The sequence below is a fragment of the Eupeodes corollae genome, chromosome 2, assembly GCF_945859685.1.
Source record: "Eupeodes corollae chromosome 2, idEupCoro1.1, whole genome shotgun sequence".
Taxonomy (NCBI): domain Eukaryota; kingdom Metazoa; phylum Arthropoda; class Insecta; order Diptera; family Syrphidae; genus Eupeodes; species Eupeodes corollae.
This window is the reverse complement of record NC_079148.1, coordinates 86,678,677-86,700,610: the sequence shown is the minus strand read 5'-3', so window position 1 is coordinate 86,700,610 and position 21,934 is coordinate 86,678,677. Positions and strand designations below refer to the sequence as shown.

Genomic DNA, 21,934 nt, shown 5'->3' with positions numbered 1-21,934 from the left:
TATTATTATTTTTTTGGCTACTTCCCTTGTCCCCCCATTATTAGGAGTCGAAAGATTAATTACCGGTAAATTGGATCGAAGAACTCTTTGGGAATAAACATTAGAATTAGCACTTTTTTTTTACTTTTTTTTTAGCAAGATTTAAATTATTTTGAATTTTAATTAGCCAGGCCTGCACACGGTCTGCAAAAAGGGTGTGTTCATTAATATAACAAAGCAGAAAGACGATTGTACTTACGTAGAAATTCGACGACGACCCGAACGTTCGATTCGTTTTTCGTAAAGAGTTCTTATGCTGGTTGCTTGATATTTAATTTTGAATAATGGTAGGTAGGGTTAGCTTTTAAGTAGGTTGGTCGGTAGGTTTAAACAAAATTGTACTAGAAACTTAAGTTTATTTGGATACCGAATTTGATGTTCGACCTGGGCCCAAAAGTGGTGTTTAGTATGTTTTGTCATTATTAGTTTTGCCTCCGTAAATTTTCCATCGATTATTCAATAAAAACATCAATTTTTGTTTTTGTTAAGTCTACTTACATTTATTTATTTTATCTGATTTATTCATACATATATTTTTCAAAGTATTTTAAAAATGCGACATTACGCTTGTACACTAACCATATTAAATATCAAGAAAAAATATTGGTAACATGTAAATCATTTATTATCTGCATCGCGTATACAAATTACAGATCAGATAAAGATTACATAAAAGATGCGTAAAGTACTTAAAATTAAATCAATTGGCTAGGTATTAAAAATTAAAAAAAAAAGTTTACAAATTAAAATTAGTTAATCTAACCTTAAAACTTAGTATTTACATTTTTTATTATTCGCTTACCAAACAACGATGTCCATACTTCATTCTAAAGTTTGAATGCGTATAGCTTTAAATAATTGTATGCATTTAATAAATAAAATATGAACACAAACCTAATTAAATCGTTTAAAAATTGATTCATGCACAAAAAGTTAGGTACGTTTAACTAAAAGTCTCACAACATTCAAGTATACATAATTCCAAGAAGATTTGAATTTTATATTGCTTATAGATTTTTTTCAAGTTGATGCTATTGAATGTTTTCATATGATACTTTTATTTGTATAAATAATGTAAAATTGTAAATAATAAGAAAGTTATAAACATTAATAAGGGCCTCTTGCCAATTCTGCTTATTACAACTCTTCAGCAGCTTTGTCCGTTAGCGCTGTGTTATTATTTTACGGACAAGCTATATTTTATTTAAAAAGAAGTAACATATACAGTTAAGATTATAAAAAATGGTCTTAGAATAAAATTAATTTGAATAATGTTTTGAGCTTCAATAATCTATTCAAGATTAAAAATATTACAAAGTATTTAGAATTTCCCCTTAAAATATATTTTAAAACACACTAAGTAACATTGTATTTTAGAAAGTCTATTTAATGTTGTGTTGTAATGCTTTCAAATTAAGGTTTGCCCATCATACTAAAAGTTTCTAAATAACATCAATATCCGAAAAACGTTTACTCGTAGAGTCGGAAATAATTTCAGTAACATTCCATTTTTTTTGTATGGAATTACTCCTACCACTGACGAGTTCAATTTCACATTCCTTGTTCTGCACTAATTCGGGGGTTTAACATTCATGTATACATACATATATTGAATGTATTATCCAAGTACAAATCAAAATAGCTTAAATATAGCTCAATTAATAAGAAAAATGATTATTTAAAATTAATTTCAAAAATACATTTTGTACTTAGTGAATTTTAGTTTTTGACCAAGGCGACGCACGATGGACTTATGTACATATGGACTGGACATATGTTTTTTAAGCATTATGCAAAGAAGTTAAAAAAGCCGCATCCAACTATTGTATTCTAATTTTGTATTCCATGATGCTAAAAGGCTCAGCTGTTAGTAAATATAAGAGATGGCGGCTAAAACGCCTGCTTAATTCAAAAATGATGAACGCACCTTGCATTGTATCTTTTATTAATACAAGATTAACATATAACACCAGTCTGTAAGGCTGCCAAAGGAAACCCATTTATTTTTGTTACGAATAAGTTTAACTATTGGATACAGATCCACTGCAAGTTTTTATTTATATGAAAAAATTGTATTAAATGTTTACAATACGAACTAAATATAAATTAGTTATGAACTATTCAAATCTGAACTACAAAAAAACTAAGGTTAATTAAATAAAACTATTATTCAACTTCAACATAATTGTTGTTAGACGCTGATTTAATAAAACATGTCAAATATCAAGGCGATTTGTGTCAATCGAAAAAATAATTAAGAACAAATTATAATAGCTTAGCAAGTGATAGGTAACGTACTACTTAATTAATTTGGAGGGAACACTTTTTCGTGGGTTTAGGCCACTTTAGTTGCATCCTGTTGGAGACCAGTTGCCAAACGTTTAGCCGGCGGCGGTTGTTCTGCTGTTTCATTGTCTAAGTCAATCTAAAAAAAAATTCATACCTGATAGGGAACAATTTTTTAGAGTTTTAAAATTCATCGTTTTACCTCTGTAACAGGCGTTTCCTTTTGGGTAGAGCTTTGAGTGTCAAGTGATTTATTTGAATTTGTATCTTCGTTTTGAATAGAATTGGGTTTGTCAGCATTTTGGAGATCTTTCCTTTTCTGTTCCTCTCGCAATTGTAGTTCCTTTTCTGCTTCATGCTCTTTTAAAACTTGATCCAAGTTATAGCGACGACGATAGTTGACATAAAAAGTCCGGACATGGGCGTCGGTCTTTGTTCCAAGTGTCTCAGCTATAGTCTTTAAAAATAAAAATAAAAATATATTGCTTAAACAACTTCTTGTGTGATTTGATTCCCAATTTCTTGATTAAGGGCTAGCTTTTTTACGTTACACTAAGTTTCACGTTAAAGCTTATCAATCGGCTGATTACCTTAATATGTTATTTAGCGTATACAAGGGTAAACAAGTCTAAATAATTATAGTTTAAAGATGACCTACTTTGAACAAACTAGACATAGGACTGATTCATAGTTAAGCCAAATATCAGTAAGTGAAGAAACGAATAATAGAAAATGTTTATTTTTACATCATGAATATAAGTGTTTTTGTTTAATTGTCGTCCGCTGATGATGGTTCCACAGCTGAGAACCGAAATGCATACGTATTGAATATAAAGTATAAAAATTTAAAAACAACACCTAATTTTGAATTTTTGTTACGATTTTGCGGCCAATAAGGAAAAACTTTTTTTTTAAATAATTAATTAATCTGACCACAAACCTGGCTAAATTATCACAAATTAATTGTGAATTAAATCATGAATATATGTCTATAGGAACATACACATGTATGTACATACAGTTATGGACAGAAAAATAGCACAAATAAAGAAAAAAAAAACAATTCTAAAAGAATTTCCGTTATTTTGAATGATCATTGCAATTTTTTGTGAGTATGCTGCTATTAAAACTGTAATTGATGAAGAATTTGGTGTTAACGTATCCAGCAGACTAGTAAAAAGACGGCTTATCGATGCTAAATTATATGGACGAGTTAGCAGTAAAAAATTTTTGCTTGCAAAAAAAAAATATTAAGGCTCGTTTGGCATTTACCAAAACTCATCTGAACAAAGACCTTACATTTTGGAAAAGAGTGCTATGGAGTGATGAGACAAAGTGTAACCGCATAGGATCAGATGTAAAAACGTTTGTTCATCGCCTAGGAGGTCAGGCTTACAACTCAAATACACTTTAAAAACTGTGAAACATGGTGAAGGAAGTATGATGGTCTGGGGTGCTTTTTCTTGGCATGGGGTCGGTTCATGAAAATAAATGGACGGATGGATAAGTTTTCATACCACATTTTAAAAAACACAATGTAACCATTTCCGTTCGATTCAATGCCAGTAAACTTGATTTTCATGCATGACAGTGATGCGAAACATGCAGCAAAGCTTGTCAAGGATTGGTTTACCCACGAAAATATTGAGGTTTTAAGCTGGAACAAAGTCACGATCTTAACCCAATTGAAAACTTGTGGAGGGATGTTAAAGTTAAGATCGGGCAAAAAACATTCAAATATTCGGAAGAACTTTAGACCGGAATTCAGGAAGCTTAGTATTCTATTCCCCAAAATTAAATGAAGGAAATTAGTGGTGAGTTTACCAAGAAGATGCCAAGCTATTGTACTTTGAAAAGTCGTGGCCGGTCCACAAATCAATGAATTTAGATTTATATCCACTAGGTATATAGAAAAAGTGTATAAAAGAAAAGTTTTAATTTCTAAACCATTGATTTTCATTAGATTCGTATATGTGTGCTTTTTCTATGTCCAGCAGAAATAATGTCATCGCAAGCAATATTTCGATTTTTCAATTAAATCTGCAGAAGTTTAGATTTAATTTTGTTTTTCTTAATCATCTTAAATTCTTATCTGAATTTTCTAAAAGTAATATAAATGTTTAAGTTGTTAATTAAGAAATAAACTTTGCTGTTACAAAAAAAGTCCTGAGTGTGCTATTTGTCTGTCCATAACTATATATCCGAAATTTAAAATTTCTTTAAAACGAGAAAAACACCATTTCTGATTTACTACTGAATTCCACATTCAATTTTATTTTTTAATTTTTTTTTTTAATTTCGTTTGAAATCAATACCTGTAAGATTGAATTTAAATTTTTAATATTTACGTACACCGAAGGATAATATCATACGGTCTTCTATTGCTTAAACGATTACGTTTAACGAACAAAAGAAAATAATGTTTATGCTAAATTTTGCGTAAATTTATCTTTGTACACAATTTTTTATTATACAACTTTGTTTAAAATTCTTAACAGAAGTTGTACTTTGTGATAGAAGTACATACCTGATAGTCTTTTCCATATTTCCTTACACCGCTAACGGCAAGTAGCAATTCTTCATTAGTCCAACGAGAGTTAATACGGTTGGCAGAATCATGAGGGCGCAAGTCTTCCAAGCTCTCTGAATTTTTTCGTTTAATTGAAGATATATTTTGTTTGTTGAGTTGAACCTGTAACATAGTTAGTAACAAAATAGTGAGAAAGAATACATAAAATCGAACTTTAAGAAACATTTTTCTGCTTAGAAAACGAGGGCACGTCATTAGTAGTTATTGTATTTTACAAATCATTGCCCTCGAATTCCTCCACTACATGCTAAATTTAAAATTAAAGTTAAAAAACATATAAAAAATAAAACAATTTGGACTGGAGTGAGGAAGAGGACAATGACTTTGTTATTTAATGTGAATGTGTGCTGTGAAACAACGCCTCGTCTAAGGACAAACTATGTTATTAAACTTGTAGAATAATAAATATTCTTACTTGACTTAGTAATGAGACAATTTCCCTTTCAGTATTTGCTAGTAACTGATCTTGATTATTGCTTGAACTAGCGAGCGCTACAATGTCATCATGGTTAATGTGCATGCCGCGCGGTGGTTTACGCTTATGCCGATCGACATTACGGTCACGATATCTTTTGCCAAAGTAGGGACCAGCAGTTGGCCTTTTATTACCCGTTCGTCTTGAAGCACCCAAAAAACATCATGGAGGAAGAGAGTAAGAGAAAGAATTTCGATTTCAGCGGATCTTGTTTTTTTTTATAATAAAAGAAAATTATTTTAGATACCTCCAGTGATGATGGCAACTGTTGCACAGTTTTCCATGCGGCGTGTCATTTAACATATTACAAGCTACACCACAGCCTGAGCAACAGCCTCCAGCTGTGGTTGTAGAGGAAGAATTCGCGCAATTAGCAGTAGGATTTGTGGTTTGATTGCTTGTAGTGACCTCATTATTTGAATTATTTGTTTGATTAATATTTGGAGTTGGCTGGTGTTGTTGATTTTGTTGGCGTTTGCTTACAGTAGGGGATGCAGTGGGTGTAGTAGACGTAGGAGTAAGGCTCCTCTGAGTATTTGAAGTAGCAACAGCAATAGTAGCAACATTGCCAATAGCTGAACCAGCTGCCGTTGGACTATTTGACGGTGTAGCCGTTGTGTTGTTTGATTGCTTGTTATTCTTGTTGTCTGCAACAAGGCCAACATTGCCACTACTAACACCAATCCCACAACCAACAGCACTGACATTACTACTAACAGATTTGGAATCTTGTAAACCAGAAGAGCTGGCCAATGTCTGATCCTATATTAGTGAGTGGAAGAAAAAAGAACGCAGATAAAACCCTCATACTGACAAAAAGGAAGGAGATTATAATACAAACAAAATAAAAAACAACAAAATAAACTAAATTCATTGATTTAACTGAAACCAAAAGACCAAAATAAACATAATCCCAGGTAAAGTTTTGTCAATTATTGAAAATATTACATAGTATTTAGGACCTAAACTTCACATGTTGGTTCAATCATAAAATTCTTTTTAGAAGCACACAGAACTAACAAATATTAAATTTGATATTAACAAGTTTTGGTGTAAGATTCTAAAAATTAAGAAAATATTTGTAAATAAGTTTTATGTTTTTACTTTAATATGATTCTAATACTTTTATAATAATTTTTATAAATAAATAAATCAATGAGCTTTTTTATATACTATAAGTAACCTACCATTAGTTCTATTTTAACTCGAAAACTTTTTATGCTAAAATGTAACTGTCTTGCAGCCAATGAGAATAAATCCTATAAAACTTTTGTCACAATTGAACCAGCCCTATTCTGCTATTCACGTGGATCGTATATTCTATTCCCTTTTCACACTGCCATCGGGTGAACTACATTCTTCCAAACCAATTTGACATTCAAATAAACAACTGTTCATGTAAAAATCTTGGGAATGTTGAATAAACTGACATACAAAAATTAAGTTTAATCAATCCACCTGAACAGAATAATTTGTGTAATTTTTGGAAATGGGCAATGTTTGACTTTTTATTCCAATTGTAAGCAGAGGAGTAAGAGAATCCTCAAAAAGAGAGCTTTGTTAAAAAGTGTCTCTAATTTTCTTTTATTTATAAAACAAATGTTTTAAATTTAGCAATAATTTAGTTTTCACTTATTACAAAAATTAACAAACCAGACATCAAATGAAAAATCCGCTGCATTTTAAATGTGGATCTGAATTGTATTGAATGAATGCTTTCACGTGAATAAAAGAATGCCGCGCAGTATTACCGACGTTGCCGACACACACAGATTCACTTCGAATGAATAGCAGAATAATGATTAGTGAAAATTCAAGTAAAATTCCGCCCGATGAATAGTAAAATAGGCCTGCATAATATCTATTCGATATTAAAAATGCAATTACTCTTTGATTTGAAACGGCGGGAAAATTTGGCAAATGCCGATAATGCACTATACCATTATGAATTGGTTCTTCTCGCTTTTTTTGTTGAAAAATCGACGTAAGTCGACAGCTCCGTTCGAACGTTTTGCTTTTTACTTTGTGAGTTCGAGTTCAACAAATTGAAAATTAAAGCAATTCTATGTGTAAGAAAAGTAAGAAACTCTGAACAACATTTTATAATTGATATTAAAAAATTGACAGTAAGAAAACAACAATAAAGACCCTACATACTTATAACTTAACTGATACACGATAATCAATCATAGAAACAACTAAAAATTATCAAGATTTGTGACACTTCCAATAATTTGTGTGATACTTTTTGGACTTATCAAGAAACTGCAGTGCTTTTGGCATGGAGTCAATTTGCCAGAAGTCGCAGCGCTGTGCTTCTTTGGTTTTCGTTTCTAATAAAGAGATTTTCATAAGGATATTAACCTTCCGATGCCAAGTGGGGTCACCCATCACCTAACTTCTTTTTATAAAACCTCAAAAGAATACTTTTCTCAGTTTCTATTAATGTAAATACTTGAACTTTAATAAATTATAATAATTGATTTTCAGTTTCAGTACTGTTTTTTTATAAAAGATGGTGGGACGATGAACAACAGCAGATGTAATTCACTAAGGCAAAAAAGCCTTGCCTTCGGAAGGTTAAAATCAATTTCGCAAAGCACACGGCGAATAGTCTCAAAAATACATGTCATATTCATGCTATACGTCTGTTGCAAGTTAAGACGAAGATAACTACGGGTTGAATTGAATAATTCGTACAATATAGTCGTAGACTCTCATGTTAGAGATCTGGGGTTCGATCCTTACCTGTGCCACCTACAGTTTTTTTTCGAGGAATTGGCAAATCTTCTAAGAGTAATTTTTGTCATGAAAATTTCCTTTTCAAATAAGCCGTTCCGATTCGGCATACAAACTGTAGTTGCCACACAGGAATGGTTGAGTATTGTGAGTCACTAGGCCTTAGTTCTCTAAGGACTGTTTGAGACACCTATTATTTCAAAAAACAAAACTTGTCGAATTGACAATTGTCGAAGCGGCAATTACAGGCTGTGATAATGGCTGAAGGCTGAATATTAATCTTCCAATTTTACCGCACTTTAACATTTCTTTTTGCTTTGGTCCTGGAAGTGTACGCTTAATTTGGTTCCATCTAGTGTTTGAGAGAGGATTAGCACATAATACATTGGTTTAGTAAAAAATCTTTTTACCAGTTGACAAAAGAATTTCTTAAAAACTGTTCACACTGTCACAACCAAAGAATTATTTAAATTGTCTCTAAATTGTAAAATAACCGTAATATTGTTCAGATTTTAATTAAAAATTAATCAAATAAATCACAAATATTGCACACCTAAGCTCAGAAAGATAATCATAACCGAAAGAAAATTAGCTTTCAATGCCATTCGAAGAAATCCGTGGCCGACTATAGTAGACCACAGTTATAGTTTTCTTCATAACTTAACAGTTTTTTAATAGTATTAGAAATGAAATAATTTGTTTTTACTTGACACTCCAACCTAAAATTCATAAATTATGGTTATTAAATGTTTTAGGCTAATTGAATTTTTACGCAAAAATATTTATTTCATTTATATGTTTTTAAAATAAAAAATTATTAACATTATTAAATGGACTACCATAGTATGCCACGCGAGTTACACAGATGCAAGTCAGCAAATCAGTGTCCAGTGTTAAGCATCAGAACAATTTGTAGAAAACTAAAAATACGAATTTGGTTTCAAAACTAAATATTTCAGCTAGACAAACGATCGATAGAGACTACGGACAAAAATCTCAATTATTTTGGAAGCAATGAGTTCAAGTTTATCCATTTGGTCTCTGACGGAAAGCGTCATTTTTGGCGTCCACCAAAGCAGAAGCTAAAACTGTATAGCACGGTGGTTGGTGTATTATGGTGTATAGGCTGCGTTTTCATTTTACGTTGCACGGCTAATTGTAAAATATAGTAGCGAATGGACCTGCATTAGTATAAAAGCATCTTCGAAAATCGTATGTAGTCTAATTCTAAAAATAATTTGGCGTTTTCGTGCACATTAATGCATGACAACGATCCTAAGGGCGCCAGTTAAGGGCCTTGCACATTAAAGCGAACAACGAATGAACGTAGCGACGAACAAAACGTGATACACTTTTCAGAAAGTCAATTTCAAACAAAAACACATTTAAATAATAAGAAACCAATTGACACTCATATAAGGATAATAACATTTACATTTTGTAAAAATTATTTGGTAGTAACGAATTTCAGTATGGTTGCTACGAACTATCAAACTCTATTCGCATTCCACATACCATCCACACTGCAACGAATAAATTGTTTGCGCTCAACTTAACCTCAAAATTATTACCGCGTTTACAAGAAGAATTGAATCCCAATTGAATCAGGATTTAGCGCCGTATAGACCTGGATCGGATCGAAATAGGATTACTCGATCCAATCCCACTGAAAGAGGTGAATCAAAAATTTGTTTGTAAACCTGAATCGGGGAATCGAGTTATTGGTATGCGAGGTTTTGCTTGTGTGCGTGCGATAATTTTTTTCTCTCTTGTTTGTTCTAAACAAAAAGACTCCATTTAAATGGAGTATTTTTGGTTCTAAGCTGAATTTAATTTGGCGCTCGTCTTTGTGTTTAGAGCATTGTTCTAAAATTCTAAGTTTATTTAAAAGTAGCAGTATGCACACGAATAAAACCGAAATGTCATTTCGATTCCATTTGAATTCGTTTCCTCGATTCAGTGCCACCATATACCTGGACCGAAATCTCAATTCGATTCGATTCCTCGATCTCGTCCTGTAACCAGGGTAATAGAAGTATCAGCCGTTCAGGAAAATGAATTTCCGTCCAGAAAATAGAAAAATATATTTTTAGTTAAAAATAATTGCGCACTTACACTTTTTTCTCAAAAAAAATTCTTTGTGTGATTTCCGATCGTTCAGTATATAATTTTTATTTCTAATCAAAAAGAAACACCGTCAAATATCGATTCAAAAATATTTCCGGATCGATTTCAATGATAGCTATAAGTAGCCCCTAAGCACACTTTGCTAGTGAAGCAGTGCATTAGGAATCAACAAATCAATCTATTGCCTTGGCTGAATAGAGCCCTTAACTGAATCTCATACAAATCTATTCCTATTCATTGGTGTCAACGCCCATTACAGAGTATTCCTAGGAGGTAAGAAGATGTAGTTAGACAGAAAGGTTTACCAACAAAATATTAATGAAAATACAATTTAAAAAAAATGTAATTTATTAATTGTGCTAATTCTGTGACCACCGCTTGTTGTTATTTTCTATGAATTTTGATTATTTTTTTTATTAAGTTTGTTCATCATTCAACATTTTTCAATAAATTATGTTTCTAAAACAATCAAAAATAATAATCTGGCTTTTTTGAATTTTACTTATTATTTTGTGTTGATTCTTTGTCCAACACTGTATTGTCAGAATTTTAGTTTTTAAATTGTATTCTAAATACAATGTAAACTATTAAATGAGGGAAAACTAGATAAAATTACCAAAAAAAAGTATTTCATTAATTCAAAACAGCAGAACAGTTTTTGATAGTTACTGTTAATATATGTACGTTTTGATAGTAACTGTATCTATGTTATATCGTATATATTTTTTAAAACAATACTTTGAGACAATATACAACGAGTAACAATACATAGATCAACGGCCTTTCAATAAATCTTTATACAAGAATTTGTGTATGATACAAAAAATTGTTTTCGTTTTTTTAGTCTTATTCTTTTTATATAAAAATCCTTACATTTTACTAAGACAGAAGACTTTAAAAAATTGGTTTTCATAAACAAATTAAAAAATATAGCATTACGACCAAACTGTATCATACAGAACTTTGATTTCAGTATTTCGATCTGCTGGGAAGATGTAGGGCCTGAATACTTTTACAACGAAATTTCTTTAAAAAAATAAAAATTGTATTTTTTTTTATCTTATACGCATAGCCCAAAAAGTCTCCATACAGAAGACTAATTTTAATGTTTTTTGAAAAAAAAGACCTAAAACAAAGTGGTAATAGTGAAAAAAGGTAGTTTCCACCAAATTTAAAATAAAATTGTGAGCGTGATTTTCAAAAACCTGTTTTTAATATATTGTCATCAAAAATGGGGTGGCGCAACAGTCCGTTGTGAACCAGGGCCTAGTGACTTACAACTCTCAACCATTCCTGTGTGCGAGTACTGTTGTCAGGAATGGAAGGGACCTACAATTTAATGCCGAATCCGAACGGCTAATTTGAGAAAGCACTTTTTCATGACAAGAATTACTCTTGAAGGAATTGTCAATTCCTCGCAAGAGGCAGTACCCGCGAAAATTAATTTTTTTAAATTAAGGTGGCACAGGCAGGGATTGAACCCAAGACCCCTTGCATGACAGTCCAACGCACTAACCATCATGCCACGGGTACTACCAATATATTGTCATAGTAAATATTTTATCTGAAAAACAACAAAGCTGCTGTTGTTTATGTTTATTTTTTATTTCAATAAGTAATATCTAAAAAAACTTAAGAAACGTATGTAATGTAATATTTAAGAACATGGCGCTTATTTTTGACACGTCTGAATATTGTCCCTAACCTCAAATTTATTAATGCAAAAATATGCAAATAAGTTTACAAAATTAAAATACGAATACTATTTATTAAGAACGATTTAAATGGATTTAATTAATACTGAATATGAATAATAATGAATATGCTTTGTTTTTACTTATGCTTTTAAATAGTGCTCTGTTTTTATTTTTAGTAATTTATATTACAAAACCTGAATGCCTCAAATAACACGGAGAAGGAACACTTGAATGCCATCATATAGATAAACGATACATTTTGATAGATACAAAAAAATCAAAACATAGAAATGGGCATAATTTAGTAACGTACACAATTTATTTACATAATTAACGAGACAGATGAATGCACCTAACGTAAACAAAAACAAATAATATTTATGCTTTTTGAGATACACAAATATTACGAGAAAAGTATGAGGAAACATATAAATAAGAAGGGATGTATCCCCAGATTTACCGTTTAGTTCATCCCTAGCAGTTAAAATAAGCATATACATACGATTAACTTAAATCCCAATCGCTAAAATGACAAAGAAAACAGGAATAAGGAGTGTCTTTATCGTCGTGTTGTATTTTACAATTTTGCAGTTGGCATTAGGTGGAACAAAATTTTGCGGAGCAGGTTTGCGGAATGCTTTGAAACTAGTTTGTCCATATGGATCAAATGGATATCCCATGAAAAGAAGTTTTTGTAAGTTTATTTATTGAAAATAAAATAAATATATTGCATTTTAAATTCAACAGCTATGACAAGCGATGACTACAACAATATTGTCGAGGAAGATGATAATTTTGCAATTAGTCTTTCCATGTTACCGTTTTTTGAAAGCATGGATGCAAAAGGTTTATCTAGGTTGCGCGGCAGGAGGGAAGGAATAGTTCATGAGTGCTGTTTAAAACCATGTTCTAAAGACGAATTGATGAGATATTGCCACCTCCCTTATAAGCCAATGGCATAAAACGCGACAATTCTTATTGAAATGCAGGAGGGTATAAATGTTGCAGATAGGATCGTGCTTAAAGACCTGCATTCTTTTGTGTATGTATCCCATTTCAACCTGGTTCAGCAAAACAAAATAATATCCAAGTTACTAGATAGTGAAACAAAATTAAAATAGCTTCAAATGAAATAAATAAAAGATTACACTTTTAATAATACATGTAAATATATATTTGTTTAATCCTTCGCCTATTATGTTTTGTACTAAATAAAAAACAGCACAAAGAGATGTCTGTGTCTTTTAATTTCCCTTTCTAATGAGCAAATTATGTATTGATAAATCTTTAGAACTATTTACTTGAGTTCTAAGAATGGAAATAGGACACGTGCAGACGATATTACATGCTGCATTTGTTTTACTAAACATCCATATTGTGCAACACCATTAAAGTATTGTTCACACCTTTTCCATGTCTAAGATTCAATATTCATTTTAGATATACCCCATTTTTCCTATCTAAAAAAAGAACCCCTATACCCTATATATTGACAATTATAGAGGAATCCTGCATAGATTTGTATTTATATTTAAAATAAATCCTGCAATTTGGATAATGCAACACTCCGGGTCGTTCGGTATTCAATCTGGCATAAAACAACTAAGTCCATTATTTATAAATGACATAGTTAGTAATATTTTCGGTATTGCAAGAACTGCGAATGCAAATTTCAATGTGTCGCTATTACAGAAGATATGCTCGAATAAATCGTTTCAGTCGGTGACTATCCACACAATAGAATAATTTTACAGCAGTGAAGATAGGTTCTGACAATTGAACATGTACCACCATCAAGAACTCCAACCAACAACCTACTGTAAAAGAAATGAAATATTTATATATGACACTTCTACGTTAGGTTATAAGATCCACTTAGACGAGAAAGATAAAAGCTCATATATTTGAAGTTAAATACGTTTTGTCGCCAAAACATAAAACATTTAATTTAAGTCTGGGGTATTGATGATGTGCAACACAAGGTGCGAGTCCTTAACCAAATTCTTACATTACTCTCAATATATAAGTTATGTATAACATTAAAGAATATATTTTACCACTAATCGTAAAGGAACATTTTTTAACATATTTATAGTGAAAAAAACATGCATGATGTTATCTTTCTTCTCGATTAGCAAAATAGGGATCGTCTTTGCAAAATGTGTGCCATGAGAACACTTACATTTGAGTGAACTATTAGGTATGTTATTTTTACAAATTTCAACGTTTACTCTGAACCAAAATGGAACACTAAACACTGATGGAATTAACAATACAAAATGCATAGTATTTTGAATTATCATTAATATCAGTAAAAAAAAAAGCTTCAACAATATTTCAATACACACTGACAAAAATTATATTTCAATATGCTTGTTAGGTTTTTCCTGGATTTGCAATTATTTTAATACACATAAAACATTTTGCAGCTGATAAACTATTTACCAGGAAATGAAATATAAACGTACAGAAGTTATCTAATGATGTATGTAAAATTTTTAACATTAGCATTTGATGAACCTTAATTAAAATTAATGGGAAGGGATGATGGATAAATTTACATTTAAATATGTTATTTACTTAATTTGCCTTTGTATATAAATAAATTACCTTTTCTTCATTGTCAGATTCTTCATTGCTACCATTGTCACTGCCGTTTTCAGATCCTTCTTTGCTGGCTTTGGCTTTTTCCTGACGATCCATTACACTCTGACGATGGCGCGTTTTCTTCCAAGAGTAATAATATTTTACTAAGCTCGCAATTGATTTATCTGGTAGCTATTTAAATTTTAAAGATGTCTGCATTTAAATCAAAAATCAAGTGAAATTAAATTAATCAACTACCATTTGTCGTATACGATGAAAACTCTTGCCGTGAAATTGGAAGGCTTGTTCAAAAAGTACCTTATCCTCAACAGTCCATTCATCAGGAAAAGGAGTGAAATTTGCTAAATCCATAACGGCACGTTCTAGATCATGCTTGTGCCAAAACAACATTCCCAACGCTTGTTCACCATTGTAACCATACTTTTCTTTTGCCACCGATATATACTCTTCAACTGTTTTTGGGGGATTTCTGGTATTATAACAAATCTTAGACATTAATTTGAAGTAAAAACTTACGTTTTGGATCTGGAATTTCTTTTGTAGGAGACCATACTAAAAGCGCACGATCGTTTAATATTTCTGGTTTACGTTCTGGTTCTGGTACAAGAGGTGGGCATACAGCTTGATAGTCACGCCCAACTCGGATTTTTTCTGAAAAATAAAAAAGGCAATTTAAATCTCTGACTTTTAGGTGAAGTGAGTGGTCAAAAAAAAGGGAGTGATTTGACTAAAATATTTTGCTCTTTTCGTTTGTTTTATTTGTGTTGAGTAATTGTGGGTATAATTCTATACTGGACTCTGAAGTGATTTCGCAGTGACACCAAGAAAAAACGGTATATTTAAAACGTTTTTATAATTTTTAAGCGTACGTCTAAACATCAGGAAAAAGCTTCAAAATTGTGGAAATTAACTTTGAAAAAAAAAATTGTATCACGAAGATCATAAAGCATTTCTACCGAAAAAAGCCATTAACATTCTTTTTTAATTTTATTGTTTAGTGCGATGGCGACTGACTTTTTGTTTTAAAAAATTAAACCAGTCTCGTTCGTGCGCCTTTTCACCTCTTAATTACTTTTTATATGTTAGCTAGTTTAGCAACTCCTAAAGCATGAGAAGGCTTTTTTGGAGAAAGTAGTGGACTGATCGAATGGTAGTCACGGCGGATAAACATATGCTGTAAGAGATATTTAGAAAATAAATTACATGATATTATCTCCCATATTATATGTAATAATAAAAGATTAATTCCAATAATGTTTGGTGACTTGACTTATTATTTAATTTTTTTAAACTCTTTAAAGAACTGCTTGAAAATGTTTTTGGCAATATGGAAATGGTGCTGGTAGGGGTGATTTTCAAGGGAACCAACTAGCGGGTGTTTTTTTTTAATATCAGTATTAAAACTTAAAAAATACCACAAGCAAAATGTACTTTAGTACCTTAAAACATGGGTTGTTATGAAATACAATACGTTTAGTGGCTGGTTGCCGATGAAGGCCTTTCTTTCAAATTCATTGAATTTCGAAATGATGCTAGAAGAATTACTTGGATGATAAAAGTGTTTTGTATTATTTAAGCATATTTTTTTTTTAAATATATCATTTATGTTATTGTCCCGAAGTAGCTTTTTTATTTATAATATCAGTTTTATTATTTTATTGCCAATGTATTATAACGGGTGTTTTTTATAGGTGTAACATTTGGGTTTGCAACACTATTTAACTGTAGGCCATTTTGTCAAGTGTCGATTGATTTATTATTAATTTGGTTTGGCATTCCATCACGAATATAGACTGACTTCTGAATAACGCTTCAAAATTAATCAAATTTGTTTTTAAAATCATGGTACTGTTCACTTAACTGAAACATGAATTTTCCTCCGAGATCGTGCGATTTAACGCCGCTTGTTTATATTCCGATATGATATGCATATATAGTCAAAGTTTAGGCCGAGAAGCCCGGCCAAACAGCCAGACGTGGTGCCAGAAATCTTAATTAACGTGAAATATATTAAATTTTATTCCAATTTAAAAATAAAATATCTTTGTTTTATTCCATTTCAAAGTTCTATGACTCTTAAAAAAATCTAATTATCAACATATTAATTCGTAGGATGTTTAACAGTCTCAAAACATACTTTTATTTACTCAAAATCTTTTTTATTATTGATTGTAAAATATAAGTTCAAAATTTATAAAGTATGCGATTTTAATAGAAATTTTTAGAAAAGTTTTGGATAGTTTAGTTTGAATGAAAAGTAATTTTTTCACCAATTATTTATCTCAAAAATATGTTGAGCACTGCTCTCTATCTCTGAAACCCTTGAGCGTAGAAAAACATGTTTCGAACAAAAATCATCATAGGAGATATAGAAAGGAAAATAATGGCGAAGAAGTCCATAACTTGCGATGCAGACACGGGATCTTTTGATCTGAATGTTAAGAACGCCAAACGAAAGGTATCTGTCATAATGACGTTGTGTTACTACACATTTTAACCTAAGAATCTAGGTATACCCTGAAAACAAAAGTTCTTAAGTATTTAGAATCAATTCTAAAGCAGACTACGGCATTCCCCAGCTGCAATTCGACAGAAACGTCCTCATTTATAAAGATGGATCAAAAACAAAAGAAGGGGTTGGTGGAGTGGTGCAATCGGAACGAGTGAAATTAATTCTCTCATTCCACCTTCGAAATCAATGTAGCGTGTTCCATATTTTATCTTGTCCTGGCTTAAAGAAAACGTAATATCAACTTCTGATATCCGCATATTTTCAGATAGTCAGGACGTCTCTACAAACTTTATAACAGTCCATAACTGTCAATTATCTCAAATTGAGATTGCACTACAGTTTGATATTCACTTTTGCTGGGTGCCGGATCACAGAGACATTCGAGGAAATTGTAAGGCAGATGGTACAGTACAAACCATTATACTAAGTTTGGCTAATGCTGGCATACCAATCGCTACATGTGAATTATTGCTAATGCAAGACGCTATGAAGAAGGCAAACATCAGGTGGAATAACATCACCACGTGTCAGGTCACAAAAAATATCTGGCCTACACTAGATTTAAAGCGACCAAGGTGCTTGTTATCTCTAAGCAGACCGCATATAAAATTGATAATCGGTGTCATAACCGGGGATTGTTTAATAGGAAAGCACCCCACGCGGCTGGGTGTATTCTGAAATGACTTACAGAAGCTGAATAGACGAGGAGAAACGATCTCAATCATATTAACTTAATCGGCAAACATGCCAAAGGATTGGACACCTACATAATTGGCTAATCTGAAACAGGCTGGATAAGATCCATGACTTTCTGGGATTACAAAGGAAATGATTTCAATGAGTGGCTGGAAAACAATTATATTGAATAGCCAGTCCTTTTGTTGGTTAATGGGCGTAAATCCTATTCTCAGCGGCCATATGCCAAATTTGTTACAATAATGATGTGGAAGCGTTTAAAAGCATTAAAAGTGATTATAAAGTATCAGTGAAAAAATGGCTGTGACAAAAACTACCTTTTGTAAATTACTTTAAATGGTGCTAGAAAATCAGATTGCACTGACATTGTTCGAAGCGCTTTTAGAAAATATGGCATTTACCCGTTCAATCCAAATGCAACAGCAAATGCTTAGAACAGAACACCTTGGAAAGAAACAGAAAATGCTCGAACTAAGGAAAAGCTCAAAACAGCAGTTAAAGTTTTAACATCTCTTCAGAAAGAGTTAGTAGAAAATGATATCAACTTCAATCTTTTACTTAAAATTTTATCAAATTGAGTTTGCATATTGGATACCAGTAATTTCGACTTCACTAGTAATACCTTATATCATTTTGGATAATATTAATGTTTTTTTTTTTAAACCAACAACAGATAGTTTATGCCTGAACATTTGAAATTGGGAAACTTTATGTCCGGCTCAGGAAACAAGTTTTTGATTACTAGGGAATTTGGCCTTTTTTTAAAATTAAAGTTAATAAAAAAAACATAAATTTAATACAAAAACTATTTGACCTACAGCAAGTAATTAACTTTACATTGAAAATTGAAATTTACTTTTGTAATAAATATTATTAAGACACACGTTGTTTTTATCACCCAAAAAAAAAACCTTTCAGCAGATGTTGTTATGAACTGTTTTATATTTTGTATGTTCGCATGATGTCAAAAAAGGTTTTAGACAAGGCACTGTCACGCGACTTCTTCAATACCGTTCTTGAAAAAATTGAGCAAAACTCAACCGTCAACACTAGAGGCACAATCTTCCAAAGGTCCATCCAATTACTCGGAAACGCAGATATTGACATAATTGGAAGATCAAAGCGTGATGTCAGTGGTGCGTTTTTGAGCATTGCGACAAAAGCGAAGAAGATGGGTTAAGTGGTCAATGAGGGCAAGACCAAGTATATGCTGTCATCAAAAAAGGACATTGAACAACGACGAGTTGGACAAAACCTCACCATGGACAGCTATAACTTCGAGGTAGTGAAGGACTTTGTCACACAGACAACGACACCAGCGCTAAAATAAAACGAAGAATAATTCTTGCAAATCGCTGCTTTTTTGGACTTAGAAGCCAATTGAGAAAAGTCCTCTCTCGAGCATCTAAAATCACCATCTATAAGACACTCATCATCCCGGTTCTCATTTATCAAAGGAGGATGAGAACGTCTTAGGATGCTTCGAGAGAAAAATTCTTCAGGTGATTTTTGGTCCCGTATGCATAGATGGAGAATGGAGGAAAAGATATAACGACGAGGAAGGTTGCGACTCGACTCAGGTGGCGCACGCAGTCGGGTGAAGACCTCAACCAACTTCGGGTGCGAAGCTGGAGACAGCTAGCTAGGGACCGAGCTTATCAACTTGAATGTTGTACCTTCTGCCACTTTATATATAAACAGTGACTGTCATTAGTATTGAGTTTTGTATTAAATCTTTTGATAATATTTATTGGCTTTATGTTAAAAAGTACAATTACCAAAACTTTTTAACCGATTCTTTTCCTTAGACTTTATCACCTTTGAATCCATATGTTACTCCTAAAAAGTAGTTAGAAAGTAAGTCAAAAAACAATATTGCACAAGAAAATAAAAGTAAAGGAAAAAAGAACACTATAAGTATTCGTTGTTTACAATTTAATTTTATTAATATGGGTACATATGCACATATTTAGTTGCATATTCCCTTTTGTTGGTTGCCGTTTTTGCTTGACGAAGTCGTCACCTCTCTCATCCTGATAACTTCTTACAATATTACCAACCAGCCTTTTTTTTAACATTTTGACAATGTGCTTGTAGGTTGAACGTTTTAAATAGTGGGTAATTACCAATGTTCTCTTTTCTAAAGAAGAAGTTTGTCCCTTACGGCCCATTGTGTTATCAATTAGATAGATTTTTTTAAGACAGACATTTTGTGAAATAGAAAATACCTAGATGCAAAGCTAAAACTCATGGATGAAATTCAGTGCTTTTACACAAGTTATTGCAAATAATAAAATAATTTCAAAGAAAACCGAATATTAATGACAGTCATTGTACACATTAAACAAACAATAACAATTTGTTAATACTGTTGCCTCTTATACACCCAAATTATTTGTAATATACTTGCCTTCATATTCGCTTTGTTTAGTTTTGGTCTTGCCATTCCGTTTAATAGCTGGAAAAAAGCAAGGTATTGTTTTATAAAATACAAAACAAAATGAATTTGAATTCTAGAGATTTACTCACAATTATCATCATCTGAACTTGTTTCAGGCGTCCCAGTTGCACCTACAACATTTCCATTCGGGCTCGGTCCCCTCGATCTGCGGCCATTTCGAACAATGTCCGAATTTCGTTCCGCCAGTACCATTTTGTCACGAATTAATTTCGATCTGCTATTTTGTTTCTCCAGCTTAACTCTTTTCAATTATCTTTCCACGTTTAAATTCAAAACTACAGGTAGCAAAATTAAATTGCTCTTAATTATTTGGATCTTGCATGCATCCACAACACACAACAACTATAACTTCAAAGTGCAGAATACACCCAGCAAAGGCCGCCACTGCCACTCACAATGCAGTAGTAACTAAATCAAAAAGAATTTAAAGCTGCAGAAAAAAGATGTAACGCCAACGACTGTCCTCTACAGCGACACAAAGCACTTGCAACACACGCCCGTACTTTTTCGTTTGTCCAAATTAAATTTTCTCTCCCCTCATGAACAAGGCTTGGATTGTTATTTTGTACGATTTTTCTTCTTACAACTTCGGATAAAGACGTTTCTCTGAATCTTATTCAAAAGTATTAAACTTTATTACAAAATTAATTTGTGTTTTTATCAAAATATTTCCATTTTTTCGGAATGGAAGTGATGATGCGCTCGACAAACGACAAACCTTTTGACAGCTCGACTCGGAAAAAGATATTTTTTTAAAAAAATGATTGTTTAATTGTTTAAATAAAATTCAATTTCAGTAAACTAAAAAGAATAAACACTGAATAGTTATTTAACAGCTGCTAGAGTTGATATATTTGTTATTTTTTTACGAAAAAAAAATTAATAAAATTGGGAGACAAACGCTATCCGCAAATCACCATATTCGAGCAGCAACGACAACGACCAATATTTGTTGTTTGACAGTCTGAGTTCACTGTTTAATGCTACCGTACAACACGTAATTTAAATGCGAAGTAATGCGTTGGTATGCATCGTTTTGATAAAGTATTCACTTCTCTTTTTAGATCACAGACATGATATATTTCAGCACCTTGAAAAATTGACTTCAACTCCAAAAATATTGGACTATGGCAAATAGATTGAAGCAAATTAACTATAATATTAATTATAATAGAAAATTTAACTTTTAATTTCAAGTTTTTATTTAAATCGAATGCGACATTTTGAAAAACTGCAAAACTAATTTATGAGGTGAGTTCATAGATACAACAAATCAGTACAACCGCTGTATTGAATTGAACACTTGGCGGTGTTCACATTGGACATTTTTTCATGCAACTCATTGTGACATCTTTTCACTTCAGCACGTTCTCAATCATCGTGAGAAAGAATTAAAATAATGAGGCATCAAAATTAATCACTAAAAACTGCACAGATACTGAATGTGTGTGTAACCAGTACATTTCCTTAAATGACGACAAGAAGGAATTTAGAAAAAGTGTATTCGTGCAATGTAACGTTTACGATTTGGATACGAAAAATGTAATTTTCGTTTCAAGACTGTGGACAAAATGTGAACTAAACATTTTCAACAAATATCTGTTCGTAAAGAGTTGGAGTGGTTGTTTTGTCATTTCAAGTTTATCTTTTTCGTTGCTAATTCAATAAGTTTTCACTTATTTTTTAGTTTTTGAAATTGATTTTT

General features: G+C 31.9%; 1 protein-coding gene across 2 annotated transcripts; it reads right to left on the bottom strand.

Moving 5' to 3' along the window:
* Nucleotides 1–640: 640 nt before the first annotated feature.
* On the bottom strand, nucleotides 641–21,370 carry LOC129944379 (REST corepressor). 2 transcript variants are annotated; one of them, XM_056053761.1, is made up of 10 exons: nucleotides 20,298–21,370; nucleotides 20,179–20,226; nucleotides 15,077–15,211; nucleotides 14,798–15,012; nucleotides 14,564–14,731; nucleotides 5,638–6,152; nucleotides 5,331–5,532; nucleotides 4,853–5,017; nucleotides 2,528–2,782; nucleotides 641–2,464 (listed from the first exon to the last, which is right to left on the bottom strand). In XM_056053761.1, exons 1-10 carry the CDS (start codon nucleotides 20,419–20,421, stop codon nucleotides 2,375–2,377), a joined length of 1,917 nt encoding a protein of 638 aa, XP_055909736.1. In that variant the 5' UTR covers nucleotides 20,422–21,370; the 3' UTR covers nucleotides 641–2,374. The 2 variants fall into 2 exon arrangements, with proteins under 2 accessions (XP_055909736.1, XP_055909737.1); XM_056053762.1 differs by lacking the exons at nucleotides 5,331–5,532; nucleotides 5,638–6,152 and having other exon boundaries at nucleotides 20,298–21,234.
* Nucleotides 21,371–21,934: the final 564 nt, after the last annotated feature.

Bases quoted from the DNA above. Each gene is read 5' to 3' on its own strand.
- LOC129944379 (XM_056053761.1), bottom strand. From the start codon at position 20,421: ATGGTACTGGCGGAACGAAATTCGGACATTGTTCGAAATGGCCGCAGA. The intron at 20,227-20,297 runs GTGAGTAAATCT...GCTTTTTTCCAG, and splicing joins AAGTTCAGATGATGATAATT to CTATTAAACGGAATGGCAAG. The intron at 2,465-2,527 runs GTAAAACGATGA...ATTTTTTTTTAG, and splicing joins AGGAAACGCCTGTTACAGAG to ATTGACTTAGACAATGAAAC.